The sequence below is a fragment of the Perognathus longimembris genome, chromosome 3, assembly GCF_023159225.1.
Source record: "Perognathus longimembris pacificus isolate PPM17 chromosome 3, ASM2315922v1, whole genome shotgun sequence".
In the NCBI taxonomy this organism is placed as follows: Eukaryota; Metazoa; Chordata; class Mammalia; order Rodentia; family Heteromyidae; genus Perognathus; species Perognathus longimembris.
In genome coordinates this window covers 56,341,215-56,358,479 of record NC_063163.1, presented here as the reverse complement: position 1 = coordinate 56,358,479, position 17,265 = coordinate 56,341,215, and the positions used below count along the sequence as shown (strand labels likewise).

General features: G+C 40.9%; 1 protein-coding gene across 1 annotated transcript in view; it reads left to right on the top strand.

The window, feature by feature from the left end:
* Mtus2 (microtubule associated scaffold protein 2) overlaps nucleotides 1-17,265 on the top strand; it is a 540,827-nt gene that overhangs the window by 389,583 nt on the left and 133,979 nt on the right. The window contains exon 5 of the mRNA XM_048341576.1: nucleotides 5,413-5,574. Coding sequence (XP_048197533.1) covers nucleotides 5,413-5,574 — 162 coding nt within the window. The remainder of the gene's footprint in view (nucleotides 1-5,412; nucleotides 5,575-17,265) is intronic.

Below are 17,265 nucleotides of genomic sequence, written 5' to 3'. Positions count from 1 at the left end.
CCCTGAATAACCAACTTCCAAATGGAACAATAATCTCATGACTTCTCAAGACTGAAAGCAAGTCACTCTCATGTCCGAGTGATTACTAAAATTCAAGTCCAGTGAAGCAACCTTCTAACTATAGTTATATGAATAACTGCTTACAGTTAATGTGAATCTCAGTAAGCAATCCAAAAGCAGTTCTGAATGTTCAGGACAGATGGAGACATTTCCTCTGTCTCATTAATTTCAGTGGCAGTGAATTAGTGGTGTTTTGCTGGTGGTCCATTCTGTTACTTACCTAACCTTTCTCTTTTTAAATTATCTTTAAGGGGTTTCCATTCAAATTGTCAATTCATGAGTCCAGTGCAGCTTGGTTGATGGTTCCCCTTTCATCATTCTCCCCCATCTCTCCCTGCATCACCCATCCCCTAAAGTTACCTGGCTCCATTTTCATATATGTACATTAAGTGCTATGATTATATCCACACACAATTACTCTTTCCATTTATCTTCCCTCTCCTCCTAAAATGCTACTTCCTCAGACAAAACCTATTTCAGATCCCTGGTATTCATTTTGTTAAACTGTAAAGTTAGTGGTTCAAAGAAGTTACAGCATTAGAATTCTTATTATATATCATACTTGTATATGTAGTATAATTGTATACCATACTTCAGTCAGTTTGTATATAGAAGCACATGGTCCTGTATGTATTATTTATTTTTAATTTAGATCTAACTTCCATGTATGAGAGAAAACATGTACCTTTTGTCTCTCTGAGCCTGACTTAATTCACTTGTAATCTCACTGTGTGTGTGTGTGTGTGTGTGTGTGTGTGTGTGTGCACATGCCCCAGTTTGAACTCAGGGCCTTATAAACTCCCTTGGATTTTTTATTCAAGGCTAGTGTTGTACCATGTGAGCCACACTTCCACTTCTGACTTTCTGCTGGTTAACTGGAGAGTCTCATAGACTTTTCTGGTCAGGCTAGCTTTCAACCTTGATCTCTGATCTCAGCCTCTTGAGTAGCTAGGATTACAGGCTTGAGCAACCAGTGCTCAACTAATCTCATCTTTTCTATGTGTAAAATGCTTCATATTTTGAAAAGTTTGTGCTTAATCCTGAGATGATTGAATTTACCACAGTCTTTCCCCCTCTTCACTTAGAAGAGCTGAAATCAGATGAGCTGCTTGGAGACTTCTCAAGTTCCTATGAGAAATTAATTTATTCTAAAGACTAGCTGCAAAACTTAAATTAGTACGCAAGTTAGCAATTAACATCAGCACATACAAGGTACCAGACACTAGTGTTTTCTTGTACTTTCTCACTAGAGAGAGAGAGAGAGAGAGAGAGAGAACGAGAGAACAAGAATATTGGGCCTTGGATTCAGATTTTGTTTATTCTTTTAGTTTTTTCCTTTTTTGCTCAAAGCTAGTGCTTTATCACTTGAGCCACACCTCCACTTCTAGTTTTTGCTAGTTAATTGGAGGCAAGAGTCTCACAGACTTTTCTGCCCAAGATGGCTTTGAACCATGACCTCAACCTCCTGAAGTAGCTAGGGTTACAGGTGTGAGCTACCAGAGCCAAGTTCTCTCACAAATTAAATAAAAAAATCCTTGTGGTAGCTTTTGGGGGCCTCCTAAAACTTTGTGAAATGACTCATTATCCCACCTACAAATGGAAAAACTGAGGTCTAGGAAGTAAATTGGTTCACACTCTGTTTCCCCAGCCTGCACCTTGCCACGGTTTCTGCCATTTTGTGGCCAAAAGGAAAGACGGAGAGCTTACATGCTCTATGTAGGCTAGGTTGATGGGGGTTGGCTGGGAAGGCGAAACCTAAATTAGCTGTGCAAACTACTTCTAACAGTTTGAGTTCTTTAGTGCTTTTTTACTTCTTCTGGTTCACACGAGCTGTTTTCCAGTTGTTTTCTTTCTCTTCAGCAATGTTTTTATGTTGCCAGCATTGTTATGAAGTATTTCAGGCTGTTAGAAACTCTCAGCCATTCCCAAACTCAGTGTTTTTCATGTATTAAATAATGCACATTTAATTATTGGTTAACTGGAGGAAATCTCTAACGTGTAGAGCCATTTAATCCCTGCCATATCCCACACTGATGAACACACATGATATTGTTCTCTGTGTGTGTATGTGTGTGTGTGTGTGTGTGTGTGAGAGAGAGAGAGAGAGCAATGGAGCTTGAACTTGGGGCCTCACGCTCTCACTTGGCTTTTTCACCCAAGACTGGTGCCCTACCACTTGAGCCATACCTCCACTTCTGGCTTTTTGCTGGTTAATTGGACATAAGAGTCTCACAGACATTTCCACAAGGCTAGCTTCTTACTGGGATCCTCAGATCTTACCCTCCTGCATAGCTAGGATTAAAAGCATGAAGCACCAGCATGTATCTCATTATATTGTACTTTTGTTATTGTATTCTTTTTGTTTTTGGGTAATGGAAGACCTTTCTCAAAAGGGAGGTGTGAGGCTTCTTTAGCTCATGTATTTCACAAACAGATTTCTCCTCAGCATGGAAAACAGCCAAATCTCTAAATTGACATGTTCACTGAATAATAAATTTTATGAGAGATCATACCAGATGCAAGAGGATTTGATAAAAATGGCTTTTGAACCCTGCAAGCAATACAAAATATTTCTATTCTGAAGAAAATTTAATAAATTGACAAAGAAAAGACTGCACAGACATGTTTGTGCTCGATGCAGCATCTACCTGTCTCCTTGAATAGATGGTTCTGGCTGCTTGTCATCCACACACTGGATCTCGAGGATTCCATGTGAAGTGTTTCCAGTGCTAATTCCATCCTCCGTGTGAACTATCACATGTACCTTCAGAAATTCCCTGGCACAGGAACTGGAGAGCCTGCTGAACAGTTCAGAAGCAAACGCTTACTATTTTGTTAGTGCATGGTGTTGCTTTTCCTGGCTGGATTTGGATCAAATGTATACACGCTTCTTTCTGTGATACCCAGGACACTGTGCAGACTCTATCGATGGAGTTCCAGAATATTTGTTCAGTGTGCAGAGGTCAAGTACATCCCCTCTGCTAAGCTTACAATGATGGAAATTATTACACAGCATCTTATAAAAAACTGCGGGGGTGGGGGGAGTGTGCACTAATGGCTCACGCCTATAATCCTGGTTACTCAGGAGGCTGACTGAGATCTGATGTTTGTGATTAGAAACCAGCCTGGGCAGGAAAGTCCATGAAACTCCTACCTCCATTTAACCACCAAAAAGCCAAAAGTGGAGCTGTAGCTCAGGGACAGCACTCTGAGTTCAGGCCCTGGAATCAGCACCAAAAAATAAACTAACAAACAAATAGAAAACAAAAAAACAAAAATCCCTGCAAGACACAAGTTCTGTTTCCAAAAAGTAAAACAAAACAAGAAACTGTATTTTTTCCTTCCTACGTAGGCTTTTGGTTAGGCAAAAAACACAAATCACCGATTTCTAGCCCATGACTAGTCCTTAAAGGGAGAAACATGGCCACATCTTATTCAGATTGGTAGAATGAATCCCTGGGATAGTATGGACCCAAAACCATTCTGGTCATTGCTGTGCAGGCTCTATTAACATGGCCAGTTATGGATATCCTTTTTAAATGATGAACATTTTTTTAAAAGATTAATCTTTCTCTCCAATGCTGTCTACCTCTTCCAGCTGTCATTGCTTGTTTTCCAACAATATATGGTCAGGATCCTATGATTGGATTCCAAACAAGTGCCCATCTCAGTACATTCAGGCTCTCTAAATTAATGGATTAGACATTGCAACTGTACTTAGAAATGCATTTAAAAGATTTATCACTTAACAAGAACAAGATGATGATTCCATTATCTTTAAATGGATAATATATATATATATATATGAAAAGGGTTTAGAATCTCCAGAGGAAATGTTGGGACTATGCAACATTCCAAAGTAAATTTCATACAAATATTCACACCATTATGCCATTTCTGCAGGCTGTCAGTGTGTCCGGTTGTAACCAGCGTACAGTGTACAATAGATGAAAGGGTCCTTTCTGTATTGAATATTAACAGTGGCTATCCATTCAGGTCTTCTGCCTTTGAAATGAATCAAGTAGTTATGCAGTCCTTTCAGTTTTATGAGGACTCAACTTTTCCGACAAAAAAGCTTGTCTAAGCCAGGTGCTGATGACTGATGCTTGGAATCTTCGGTACTTAAGAGGTTGAGATATGAGGCTTATAGTTCAGAGCTATCTGGGCAGAAAGTTTGTGAGACTCTTCATCTCCAATTAAGCACCAGAAAGAGCCAGAAGTGAAGCTGTGGCTATAGGGCCAGCCTTGCTGGGAAAAAAGTGTAAGTACCCAGGCTCTGAGTTCAAGCCCCAGTACTAGCATACACACACACACACTCTCTCTCTCTCTCTCTCTCTCTCTCTCTCTCTCTCTCTCTCTCTCTCTCTCTCTCTCTCTCTCTCTCTCTAGGCAGATTGAGAATCATGTGCATGCCTGGATAGAAACTGAGACCATATCCTAAAAATAACCCAGAAAAAAAAAATAGGACTCCAGTGTAGCAAACATGAAACACTGAGTTCAAACCCAAAAGAATTACATCTGTATGGAGCATGGCGAGATGTTTTTCCTTGTCATTATTCCCTGAGCAACACAGCATAACAATGGCGCACATAGCATCACATTGTACCAGCTATTACACCTCAACAGAATTGAATTTAAATGTACAGGGTAGTGTACCCTGTTCTATGCGAGACCTGTTCCCGATTCGATTGCACAAGAAGCACCTGAAGCCCTGGACAGCCTCTGGGGCTCCTGGAACCCAGCTGGAACTGACACAAAAGAATAACTGATTTTTGGTTTGCATTTTTCCTGGTTTACTCACACTTTTATTTCAAGAAAAGTGCTCATCACCTTCTGTGAGTGACTGGCTTGACGCTTCTGTCACACATAAGCAAAGAGAGCTTCTTGGATTTTGTGGAGCCTCCTTTGATGCAGAAAGTTTAAATGGCAGGCATTTTACTTGTGTTTTATGTTATTAATTTAATTTCTTGTGAAGGTGCTAGGGCTTGAAATCAGGTCCACTCTCTCTGGTTTAGCTTTCTTCACTCAAGGCTGGCACTCTACCACTTAAACTACACTTCTACCTTCAGCTTTGTGCTGGCTCATTGGATTCATTTGCCCATGGCTGGTTTTGAATGGTGATCCTCAGATCTCAACTTCCAGAGTATCTAGGATTACAGGCATGAGCTACCAGTACCCAGCTATACAACAGGCATTTATTTGGTCTGGGACTAATATTATTTTCCACATCTGCTTCCCAAGGTCACCCACTTACAAGGTCAAATTTTAAGGCAGATGGCAGCCTTGGTGCGAATGACAGGGGTCCTTGCACTTTTCACCAGGGTTATAATTAACACACTGTCTGCTCCACAGGTTCAACCTTCGGGAATGAAGAACATCCAGCTCCAAAGGCAGCTCCACCATCTAAGGACATAGCCAAAGGGTCCAGCCGAGCAGCCCCTCCGACCCCCTCCAGTGTGACCACACCCCGCAGGAGTTTGCTTCCAGCACCAAAATCTACTTCTGCACCTGCCGGTAAGACTTTGTGCCTTGTAGAGGCTTCACACAGCCCAGCGTCCATTCTACAGCCATAATAAAGCCTTGTTCTGGAAAGTCCCTGTTCTGGAGAGACAGATGACTTCTAAACCATTTTGACTTCAAAACAATACACTGTTTGCAAGGTACTTTCCAGTCTGCATCTGTATAAATTCTCACAGCTGCCTTTCACGCCTCTCCCTATCTGGAAACCCTGTGAATCACGCCATTTTATTTGCAGAAAGCCAGAACCAAGCTATTTTAAGCAGAGTGGCATTTGGCTCAGGGAAATGGGTGCTCAGGAAATCTAGATGGGCCAGAGGAGCTCTGATGGAGCCCCAGGACTGGGGTTCAGAACTCCACAGAGCACTGCTGCCCCCTGCTGGCCTAAGGCTCACCCCTCCAAAGCTGGAAAGGACCCAGGGATCGTCTGGGCCCACCTGCAGCCCAGGCGGAGAGATTCCCTGCACCCCCTAGGTCCATGCCAGCACCTTTCTGTCTCTCCACTCCATACTCAGTCATTGAGTGTGAAGAGATACGGAGTGTGAGGCCCGCCAGGGTTACATAGGGAGTTTGTGTCTTCTGTGTCTGGGTACTTTACCCATTTCGTTTTTGTCTTTTCCTTTATTTTTTCTTTTTTTCTTTCATTTCCTTTCCTTTCTCCTTAAACATGAGAATGATTTGCTAAGCTCCAGTGGCTCACTGTTGTAATCCTAGCTACCCACGAGATTGAGACCAGGAGGACCACTGTTTGAAGCTTGGCAGAAAGGTTTTCAAGAGTCTACCTCAATTAACCAGCAAAATAAAATACTGGGCTGGAAGTGTGTGGCTCAAGTGCTCAAGCGCCAGCCTTGAGCAGAGAAACCCTTGCAAAACAGGAAATCCTGAGCTCAAATCCCAGTACTGGTAACATGTTTCTCCCCCTCCCCAACACACACACAGATTGGTTACAAAGTAGTAAGTTATCTACCTGAGTGGGAGGGAGAAAACAGTAACTTGCAAGTATCTATTATACTCCATCTCTGAAAGTTTAATAATTTGTGCTTTTCCCCTCCTTGGTTCTGGTCCTAAGGGCTTGATCAGGGCCTGAGAGCTGTCCCTGAAGTTTCTTTCCCCCAAGGCTAGCATTTTACCACTTGAGCTACAGCTCTACTCCCAGCTTTTAGAGTAGTTAACTGGAGATAAGAGTCTCACAGACTTTCCTGGCCAGCCTGGCTTTGAACCGTGATCTTGTGTTTATTTTTATTATTTTCTTTCCTTGGCCCTGGCTGCCTTTGTTATTTTCTTTCCTAAAACATCACAAGGAGAATTAAGTGATGGAAGTGTTGTCTACTGTGTTGCTGATACATCCACACGAAGAAAAAACTTTTCCATGTGACCTTAAGTCCAGCAAGTTTTATTGTGTCCCTAGTGATAAATCATCTTAGCTCAGAAACAATATGCAACAAAGAAAGCTTAAACTGTTTTCAGTAATTATATTCTTGATGGTAGTGTTTGTGTTGTGATCCTACATCTGCTAATAGTCTGAATGTGTGTATGATGAGGTATACATATTTGTGTATGAGTATTATGGGATAGTACAGGTACTCTTTAAAAATCCTAGCAGTGTCCTCTGGAAAGTTATAGACAATGACTATAAAGCAGTAGGCATTCATGTTGTTTCTAAACATATTTCCCATTACAAAGAGACGGTGGTTTGAAGAAAAAGCCGAACATAGCCTAGGATAGGAAATGCAGACTTCAGACCCTCTTGCCCTACTAGGAACTAAGAAGTCAAAGACTTACGAGAGTTCTATCAAAAGACTCAAGTGTCCACATGAATCACCTTCTACTGGTAATAATAATAAGAGTGCCGGGCACCAGTGGCTCCCTACTGTAATCCTAGCTACTCAGGAGAGGTGAGATCTGAGGTTTTGCAACCAATTGCTGGTTAAGTTTGAAGTAGCTCAGGCAGAAAAGTCTGTGAAACTCTTCATTCAAGTTAACCCAGAAAAAGCTGGTAGTGGAGTTGTGGCTCAAGTGGTAGAGCACCAGCCTTGAGCAAAACAGCTAAGGGATAGTACCCAGACCTTGAGCTCCAGCACTAGTCCTGGCACAGAAAAAGAAAATAAATATAACATCAAATAAAAATGTTAAACATAAGTTATCTGTAATATTACTATGGATTAATATTCAGCAAATTATAACTATGTCCTTAGGTACATGTGAGGCAAAAACAAACGTGAAACTAGTCACTTTTTTATTGTCAAACTGATGTACAGAGAGGTTACAGTTTCATATGTTAGGCTTTGGATACATTTCTTGTACTGTTTGTTACCTCCTCCCTCATTCCCCCCTCACCCCTCCCCCTTTCCTTCTCCCCCCATGAGTTGTTCAGTTGGTTTACACCAAACAGTTTTGCAAGTATTGCTTTTGTAGTCGTTTGTCTTTTTATCCTGTGTCTCTCAATTTTGGTATTCCCTTTCACTTTCCTAGTTCTAATACCAGTATACACAGTTTCCAATGTACTCACATAAAATACAGTGGTAGTGCAGGTACAACCACAGGAAGGGGATACAAGAGAATCATCAATAATAGAAGCTACAGTTTCACATGGCATGTTGAAAGTGATTACAACAGTGATATAACAGTCATTTCCATAACATGGAGTTCATCATCTTATGTGTTCATAAGGGCATAGGTATTGGGCTCTTGTGATCCTCTGCTGGAAACAAGTCACTTTTTTTTTTTGGCCAGTCCTGGGCCTTGGACTCAGGGCCTGAGCACTGTCCCTGGCTTCTTCCCGCTCAAGGCTAGCACTCTGCCACTTGAGCCACAGCGCCGCTTCTGGCCGTTTTCTGTATATGTGGTGCTGGGGAATCGAACCTAGGGCCTCGTGTATCCGAGGCAGGCACTCTTGCCACTAGGCTATATCCCCAGCCCACAAGTCACTTTTGACAGAGGAATTTCAAGGTCTCAACAGCAGCTGTGTCCACCAGGGATGTCAGCATCAGACGTCACCTTGGTCCCAAGCTTCCTTTGAAGACCTCTGCATGCATTTGTTAAAGGGGAAGAGGGGAAGATGATTCTGTGGGGTGGGCAGCAATGACAGGTCTGAGACATGGCTGTCAGAGGGAATGGTGAGTGCCTTCAGTTCAAGTCATTTCCCATTATTCCAGACTCTGGGAACATATAAGACCCAAGGGGAATGGGGCTCCCTTGTCTTGTCCTTCTGATGTAAGGAGAAAAGGTCTTTCGCTCTCAGAATTGGGTCTTAAACTTTTGAGCAGAAAAAAAAAAAATGGCTTTGATGTGTTCCTGCATTGCTGCCTGAGAGACAGCTGTTCTGCAATTGGCCAGGAACTTCCCTCTGTGGTCTGTGAATGCTACAGTGGATTAAATCTGCAGTGACAAAAGACAAGTACTTATGTTAGAGGCTTGAAATAACTGATTGAATGATTTCATTATTTCCATTGCATACTAATGAAGATCGACAGCATTGCAGATGCCACTGCCTTTTTTATTCCAATGAGGAACACATGGATGCAGGTCTACTTGGTGTCTTTTCCAGCTTTGTACCCCAGGTTCCTTCTATGTCCTGGGAACAGAGATATTAGTAACAACTAACGTTTTAGTTTTATTTTACTAATTAAAATGTGATCATTTGAAGAACACTTCATTCCATCTCCAAAGCCTTTCTTTATACTGTTTTATAAGCTCTGTCTTATAAAACTTAAGACATACCATCTGCCACTTACTTGAATATTCCATTGCTTGTCTTCATTCGTTTTGTTCCAATACTGAGGCTTGAACTCAGGGCCTTGTGCTCTCCCTTGGCTTTCTTGCTCACATCTGGTGCACTACCTCTTGAGCCATGCCTTTAGTCCAGCATTTTTGCAGGTTAATTGAAGAGAGAGTCTCTCAGGCTTTTCTGGCTAGGTTGGCTTCAAAATGAGATTCCCTCAACCTCAGATTCCTGAGTAACTAGGATTACACACATGAGCCACTGACATCCAGCAAGATTCTCTTTTCTAAGTCTGATATAACTCTAACATCAAAAACCTCCTTGCATATCAAAAATAATTACTGATAAAGGATAAGTTGAATTACAGAATTTGAGCTTTGCATCTGTTCTGTGGGTTTGTGTTTATAGTTTAAAGAAAGTCTAGGTTTCATAGTCCATCAAGCTAACTAAACAGAAGAAAGTAAACATGCAGATTATACTTAAATCCCAAATAATTGGATTTCTTGGAATCTGGGATGGTTGGGTTATTTTAATTACCTAGATAACAGCCCACAAACCTGTTGTTTGAGCTGTGTGTATGTGTGTGTGCTTGTGTGTGTGCACACATGCATGTGCTAATAGTGAGACTTGACCTTCAGCCTTGCACTCGCAACTTAGCTTTTCCATGAAAGGTGGTGCTCAACCACTTAAGCTACACCTCCACTTCTGGCTTTTTGCTAGTTAAATGGAGATAAACATCTCATGGACTTTCCTGCTCAGGTTGGCTTTGAACCACAATCCTCAGATCTCAGCCTCCTGAGTAGCTAAGAATGCCTGTACCCACCTTGTTTTAACTCTTATTTTTTGAAACATTCCCCTGTTCTGTGTGCACATTCTATGCAATCTCTCTACCACAGAGCATCCTGGGAACCATATTTCTAAATGATGATTCTTAGCCTTTGGGGACTCCAAGCTGAATGGTGACTAAGCTCTCATGTCTTCGTGTCACCTGCTCATTGACTGTTACCCACTGCTGGATAGTAATCCACATCCTCAACTACAGACACTGTAGGACAGACCCAGTGCTGGGCTGTTTTCTTTAACTTAGATTTCTGAGAGGAGTAGTGTGTGTGTGTGTGTGTGTGTGTGTGTGTGTGTGTGTGTGTGTGTGTGTGTGTGTGTCTTTTCTGCTTCACTCATTCAACAAACCTCTTATTGCTTGCTGTAAGGCAAAGGTGACTTGAGTACAAAGATAATTAGGGCAACCTTTACCCTAGAGGAACTCACAATAAGTAAATGGATTTGTAGTGTAGTAATTAGGATGAGAGGGGAAGGCTTAAGATCTTGTTATCTGGAGTCCAGTTAATTCTAGTAGACCAAAAGTAGAAGGGATAGACCGAAAATAAGAAGAGATAAGAAAAGAATGATCTCAAAATAGTTGAAATCAGTTTAGCCTATTTTCCTGGATTATTTAAATAATGCTGTATTTAACATTTGTTTAATCATATCTCTAAGTTATTTATTATTAGCTCACCTTATGATTTCAAAAAAGATCTAGATCTAGTAATTTATAGACTGAGACACAGGGCAATGCAGGCATAGAGCCTAAAATCCAAGTGGTGAAAAAGAGAAAAGTATAACAAAACTAGGCTTGGAGCTTCTTGGTTACCAGGGCAAAGAAAGAAGCAGTTGGGAAAAGTAAAGGTCTGTAATTTCATTGAAAAAGAAAGATTCACTCCCTAACATCCCTGACACAAATGTTTCCTTAATTCTGTGACTTCTTTTTAAACGATAGTGGACAAAATAAAGAAAAACTTTATCATAATAAAAAATAGTTTGAAAAGAAAAGCCTTTGTGGGTTTTGCACTCTGTGTGTGTGTGTGTGTGTGTGTGTGTGTGTGTGTGTGTGTGTGACAGGAGAGAGACAAAGTTTGTATGTGTGTGTGCTGATCCTGGGGCTAGAACTCAGGGCCTGGGTGCTGTCTCTGAGCTATTGTGCTCAAGGCTAATGTGTACTACCTGAGACATAGCTCCACTTCTGGCTTTTTTTTTTTTTTTTTGGTGGTGGTGGTTAATTGGAAATAAGACTCTTATGGCCTTTACTACCCAGGCTGGCTTCAAACCATGGTCCTCAATCTCAGCCTCCTGAGTAGCTGGGATTACAGGTGTGAGCCACCAGCACCCAGCCAGAGAGAACCTTTCTTAGCAACATGCAAAACCTGCCCAGAAACATTTTTAAATGACATACTTAATTATATAAAAATTTAAACTTTCTACAATGAAAGGCATGAGAGTTGAGAATTAGGATAAACTGTAAAAAATATTGCAACAAAATGTGAAAATTCATGCAGTTTTTAAAACCAGGAAGCTGAAACATATCTGAGGAGCTTATGGGAGTATAGATGAATGCAGAGAGAGAGGGTGGATGAATACAGTCATAACATTCGATGCACATATATGAAAATGGAAGTAGGTAACTTGAGGAATTGGGTGGGTTGAAAGAGATAAGGTGACACTGATTAAGATGCATTGTACATATAAATTGACAGGCTGAATTGAATTGCTTTAAACTATTTGAAGATAATTTTGTAAAAAAATTTTTTTTAAGAAAATAGACTCCTGAATACCAATAGGAAAGACGGCTTAAGTTTTTGAAAAATGCATAAAGGTCAGGAGGAGGAAGGAAGGTTAAATGTGGACAAGAAAGGGGTGCCCTTGTAAAAAAGCAATGTATACATCCATGAAATATCAATATGATTTCTGGGTGCTGGTGGCTCATGGCTGTAATAGCTCCTCAGGAAGCTATGATCTGATGATTGTAGTTCAAATCCAGTCCAAACAGGAAAGCCTGTGAGACTCTTATTTCCAATTAACTATCAAAAAAGAACACCCCCCCCCCATTTAAAAAAAAGCTAGATGTGGATCTGTGGCTCAAGTGGTAGAGCACCAACCTTAAGAGAAAAAACCAAGCAAAAACAAGAGACCCTAAATTCAAGCCCAGTACCAGCACAAATTAATTATAATCCCATTGCACAATTAGTATTAATTTAATAATAAAAAGGACATATGCCAAAAGCGGCAGCCTTTTGTGAACAGCCTTAGGAGGGTTGGGAACATAAGGGACTGTATCTCTACCTGACATGGACACATTTTCCTGGTGTTGACAAGCTATTTATGTTTCAAAAGTTAAATTATGTCCTGAAATCCATAAATTTGTGGAATTTAAAGGGAACCACTTGCTTCTAGAGAAACAAAATTAATTTTTATGATACAAGTAAAGATTCTGTAACCCATAGATTAGCAGCCTTACAAGTCCCAGTGATAAATTTTTCATCAAGTGGAGAAGAATCCACAGACACACCAACTGTTTGTTTTCTATAAACTGTAGGAAGAAATCCTTCTATATCTGAAACAGAATAAAGTAATCCTATTTTCTGTACTAAGTGACATCATGTCAAAATGACGGAATCAGAGGGCATATTGATGAAAAAGTGATCTATCTGTAGACCAGTACTTTAATGCAATGAATTTTCCTATTTGCTACAATAATACAAGCCATTAAGCCCAACTGTTCATGTAGTTATACAGATCAATGCACTATAGATTTTGTGACTTCACACAGGAACAACAGAAAATCTATTTATGAGAATTTTGAGAAAAGAACTACTGAAAAATGGAGGCAAAGTTTCTGGAATACTTGGGAACTTTACTTTTTTATTATTATTCTCTTTTAGTAGTTGTACACAGGGGTTTTAATTCAGTGAGTCAGTTCATGAGTGCAGTGCATCTTGATCAATATCATCCCATTCATCATCCAATCACACAGCCATGGTTTGTGCACACATGTGTGTATGCATATGTGTGAACCCTAAATTCTTAACACTTCCTACTATCCTCACAGTGATGTTATGAGGAATGGTCAGCACCTTCCAGAAAGACAGCATTTTAGGAGAGAATCATACTTCACACCTGCAGAAATGCAAAAAGTGCAGCGCATTGGTTTTCAGCCTGTAATTCACAACCCTGGACATTGTCAGATCACAGAATGATTGCAAGCAATCTGGAAAGCTCTATGCAAACAAACTAACAAGACCACTCAGAGACATTAATCATAGTTGTTCCAGGAAAATCAAACTACCTGGCCTCTGAGGAAGAGGCACAGAGCTTCTGTTTATAGGTTTTTGGGTCAGGCAGACTTAGGTTGACTCCTGCTTTTCTACAAAGAAATTGTATGACTCTGGGGAATGACTTAATTTCTCTAAATCTCAATTTCCTTAGGTTTTTGTGAGTAGGTTTATGAACTCATAAGCATTTTACATGGTAATCTATAAAGTTCCCAGTAATATATTGTTTGGTTTTTTTTTTTTTTTTTTTTTTTTTTTTTTTTTGCCAGTCCTGGGCCTTGGACTCAGGGCCTGAGCACTGTCCCTGGCTTCTTCCCGCTCAAGGCTAGCACTCTGCCACTTGAGCCACAGCGCCGCTTCTGGCCGTTTTCTGTATATGTGGTGCTGGGGAATCGAACCTAGGGCCTCGTGTATCCGAGGCAGGCACTCTTGCCACTAGGCTATATCCCCAGCCCTTTTGTTGTTTTTTGTTTTTTTTTTGCCAGTCCTGGTGCTTGAACTCAGGGCCTGAGCACTGGCTTCTTTTTGCTCAAGACTAGCACTCTACCACTTGAGCCACAGTGCCACTTCTGTTTTTTTCTACTTATGTGATGCTGAGGACTAGAACCCAGGGCTTTGTGCATGCTAGGCAAGCACTCTGCCTCTAAGCCACATTCCCAGCCCCAAGTATATTTTTTAAAAGAAATAATAGCTGGCAACTTGTGGCTAATGCCTCTAACCCTCTACTCAGGAGGCTAAGACCTGAGAATTGCCAGTTCAAAGCTAGCCTAGGCAGGAAAGTCCACAAGACTCTTATCTCCAATTAGCCATCAAAAAGCTGGAAGTAGAGTTGTGGCTCGAGTGATAGCATCCAGGCCCTGAATTCAAGCCTCAGCACTGACACACAAACACATAAAAGAAATAATTTAATAAAATAATTGATGCGTATGCTTGGTAAGTAAAACACTTATCTATTCACATAGAATACCATACTGATGGCAGATTAATATCAACTTACTTTCCATCACAGATTGAATGTGGAGAACTTTTATGCAGGGGTAGGGACACCTGGCCCTCTTTGGAGTGCAGAAGCCTTTTATTGTTTTTTCTTATTTATTGTCAAAGTGATGTACAGAGAGGTTACAGTTTCATACGTTAGGCCTTGGGTACATTTCTTGTACTGTTTGTTACCTCCTCCCTCATTCCCCCCTCCCCCCTCCCCTTTTCCCTGCCCCCCATGAGTTGTTCAGTTGGTTTACACCAAAGGTTTTGCAAGTATTACTTTTGGAGTTGTTAGTCTTTTTATCCTTTGTCTCTTGATTTTGTTATTCCCTTTCACTTCCCTAGTTTTAATACCAGTATATACAGTATCCAGTGTACTTAGATGAGATACAGTGATAGTGCAGGTACAACCACAGGAAGGGGATACAAGAGGATCATCAACAATAGAAGCTACGGTTTCACATGGCATGTTGAAAGTGATTACAACAGTGATATATCACTCGTTTCCATAACATGGAGTTCATTTCACTTAGCATCATCGTATGCGTTCATAAGGGCATAGCTATTAGGCTCTTGTGATCCTCTACTGTGACTAGCCTAAACCTGTGCTAATTATTCCCTATGAGGGAGACCACAGAGTCCATGTTTCTTTGGGTCTGGCTCACTTCACTTAGTATAATTTTTTCCAAGTCCTTCCATTTCCTTACGAGTGGACAATGTCATTCTTTCTGATAGAGGCATTAAATTCCATTGTGTATATGTACCACATTTTCCTGATCCATTCGTCTACCGAGGGGCATCTGGGTTGGTTCCATATTTTAGCTATGACAAATTGTACTGTAATGAACATTGTTGCCACCAGAAGCCTTTTAATCTGATGCAGTCACACTTGTCAATTCTTGCTCTTATTTCCCAAGCAATTGGAGTTGTATTTATAAAGACTATAGTTGCCTATGTCTGTATCTTAAGATTTTCCTCTTGTAGTTTCAAAGTTTCAGGTTTTACATACAGATATAGGGTCTATATAGGGTCCAGTTTCAGCATTATACATATGAATATTCTGAGCATATCTTAAAAAATTGAGAATGAACTTGGTTACAGATGGGATGTTCTTACAGTTCCATGTGATATGAATTCTTATAACTATAAGAATGCTTTATTTTCTTCTCTATCTTTTTTTGTCAGTCATAGGGCTTAAACTCAGAGTCTGGGCACTATCTCTGAGCTTTTTTGCTCAAGGCTAGTGCTCTATGACTTTGAAGCACAGTGCTACTTTGGGTTTTTAGGTGGTTAATTGAGGCTAAGAATCTCATGGACTTTCCTTCCCCAGCTGGCTTTGAACCACAGTCCTCAGATCTCAGCCTCCTGAGTAGCTAGGATTACAGCCATGAGCTGCCAACACCTGACTGAACATGTTATTTTCTGATAATGAAAGAATCATGACGCCTGGCAATGTGGAAGCTCCATTTGACGCAGGGATGTTGAAGGCAATAAGGCTGCGCCCAGCTCTTCAGTGTTATTGCTTGGTGTTGACTCTTCTCCCCTAGGTTGTGTCTGAATTGCTATCACAGCTTTGGCTTATTTGTCATTGTGAGGCCTACAGGGAAATCAGCCAGTGGTTTGGGAATGGAGGAGGTTGGAGAAGAGCAGGAGGAGTGTTTTGAAAGAATCTCTGTAGGAGAAAAACGAACACAATAACTAAGAGATCCTTTCCTTTCCATGAGGTCATGGAAGAGGAGATGGTGATAGGACTGGTGCATTGAATGTCTGACAAGAGGAGTCGCCCACTTCCTCCTTTCAGAGAGCCAATGAGTGAGCATCGTAGATGGCCTGCTTGCTGTTCTGTCGACCTGCAGAAAGGACCAGAAGCAGTGCACATCAGAAGCTGTGCCACTCTGAGGCATCCCAGGGTGAGAGGACAGATGGACCATGTGAACCCACTCATCCCACAAACACTCACAGAGTACCCTCTTTGAGTTGAACCCTCTGCTACATTCCTGGGAAAACAGATACAGCTCTTGTCCTTGTGGAACTAATGATGGCCCAGGGTGTCACATAATTACACACTTACTTTAGTACAGTGGTACTAAACACTGAAAGGGAAATGAATGAACAATGGAGGCACACAGTAGAGAGAGCTAGCTTATACAGCATGCAGAAGATGCATAAGTGAAAATGTGAAAGTTTGTTTTTTGTGTTTCAGTACTGCGGGTTAAACCCAGCGCCTTGTGTGTGCTAGAGAAATACTTTGCAACTTGAGCTCTGCCTCCCGGAGCAATTTTTGGTTGTTGTTGTTTTCATTTTGTGTTTGAGATAGTCACAGTGTCATTTCTGGGACTGACCTCAATCATGTAATCTACCTATTTCCACCTCCTGAATATCTGGAATTATAGACATGAACTACCATACCTGACCAAACCCTAAGGTTCTGAAGAAGTTAGCCAGTGGTGGTGGGGAACAGCATGCCATGTACATGAGCAGCAAGAATCTTTATAAAGTAAGAGATTTACTAAGCCACTCTCTCCTTAGAATACTGATCTAGAGTGGCTTGTTAATTTGAATGTATACATTCTCCCTTTCTTTTTAAATATATTTTTGTTATCTTTGTTTTTTATATATTTTTATTATCTTCAAGTAGTTGTACAATGGCGTTTCCCTGCCGCATGTGTACTATGAGTACAATGCATCTGGATCAGTGTCACCCTTTCCATTGTTCTCCTTCTCCATCAGTCTTCCCTCTTTCTTCCATTTCCTTTAAGAAGTGTTTTATAGGTTGTGAAATGTTCAAAAGACTGAAAGTATAAAAAATAATGCAGTAAGTTCACAGCTGCTTCAGTCGTCTGAAATTCAGCAACATTCATTGGGACAGTTTGGCATTTTGAA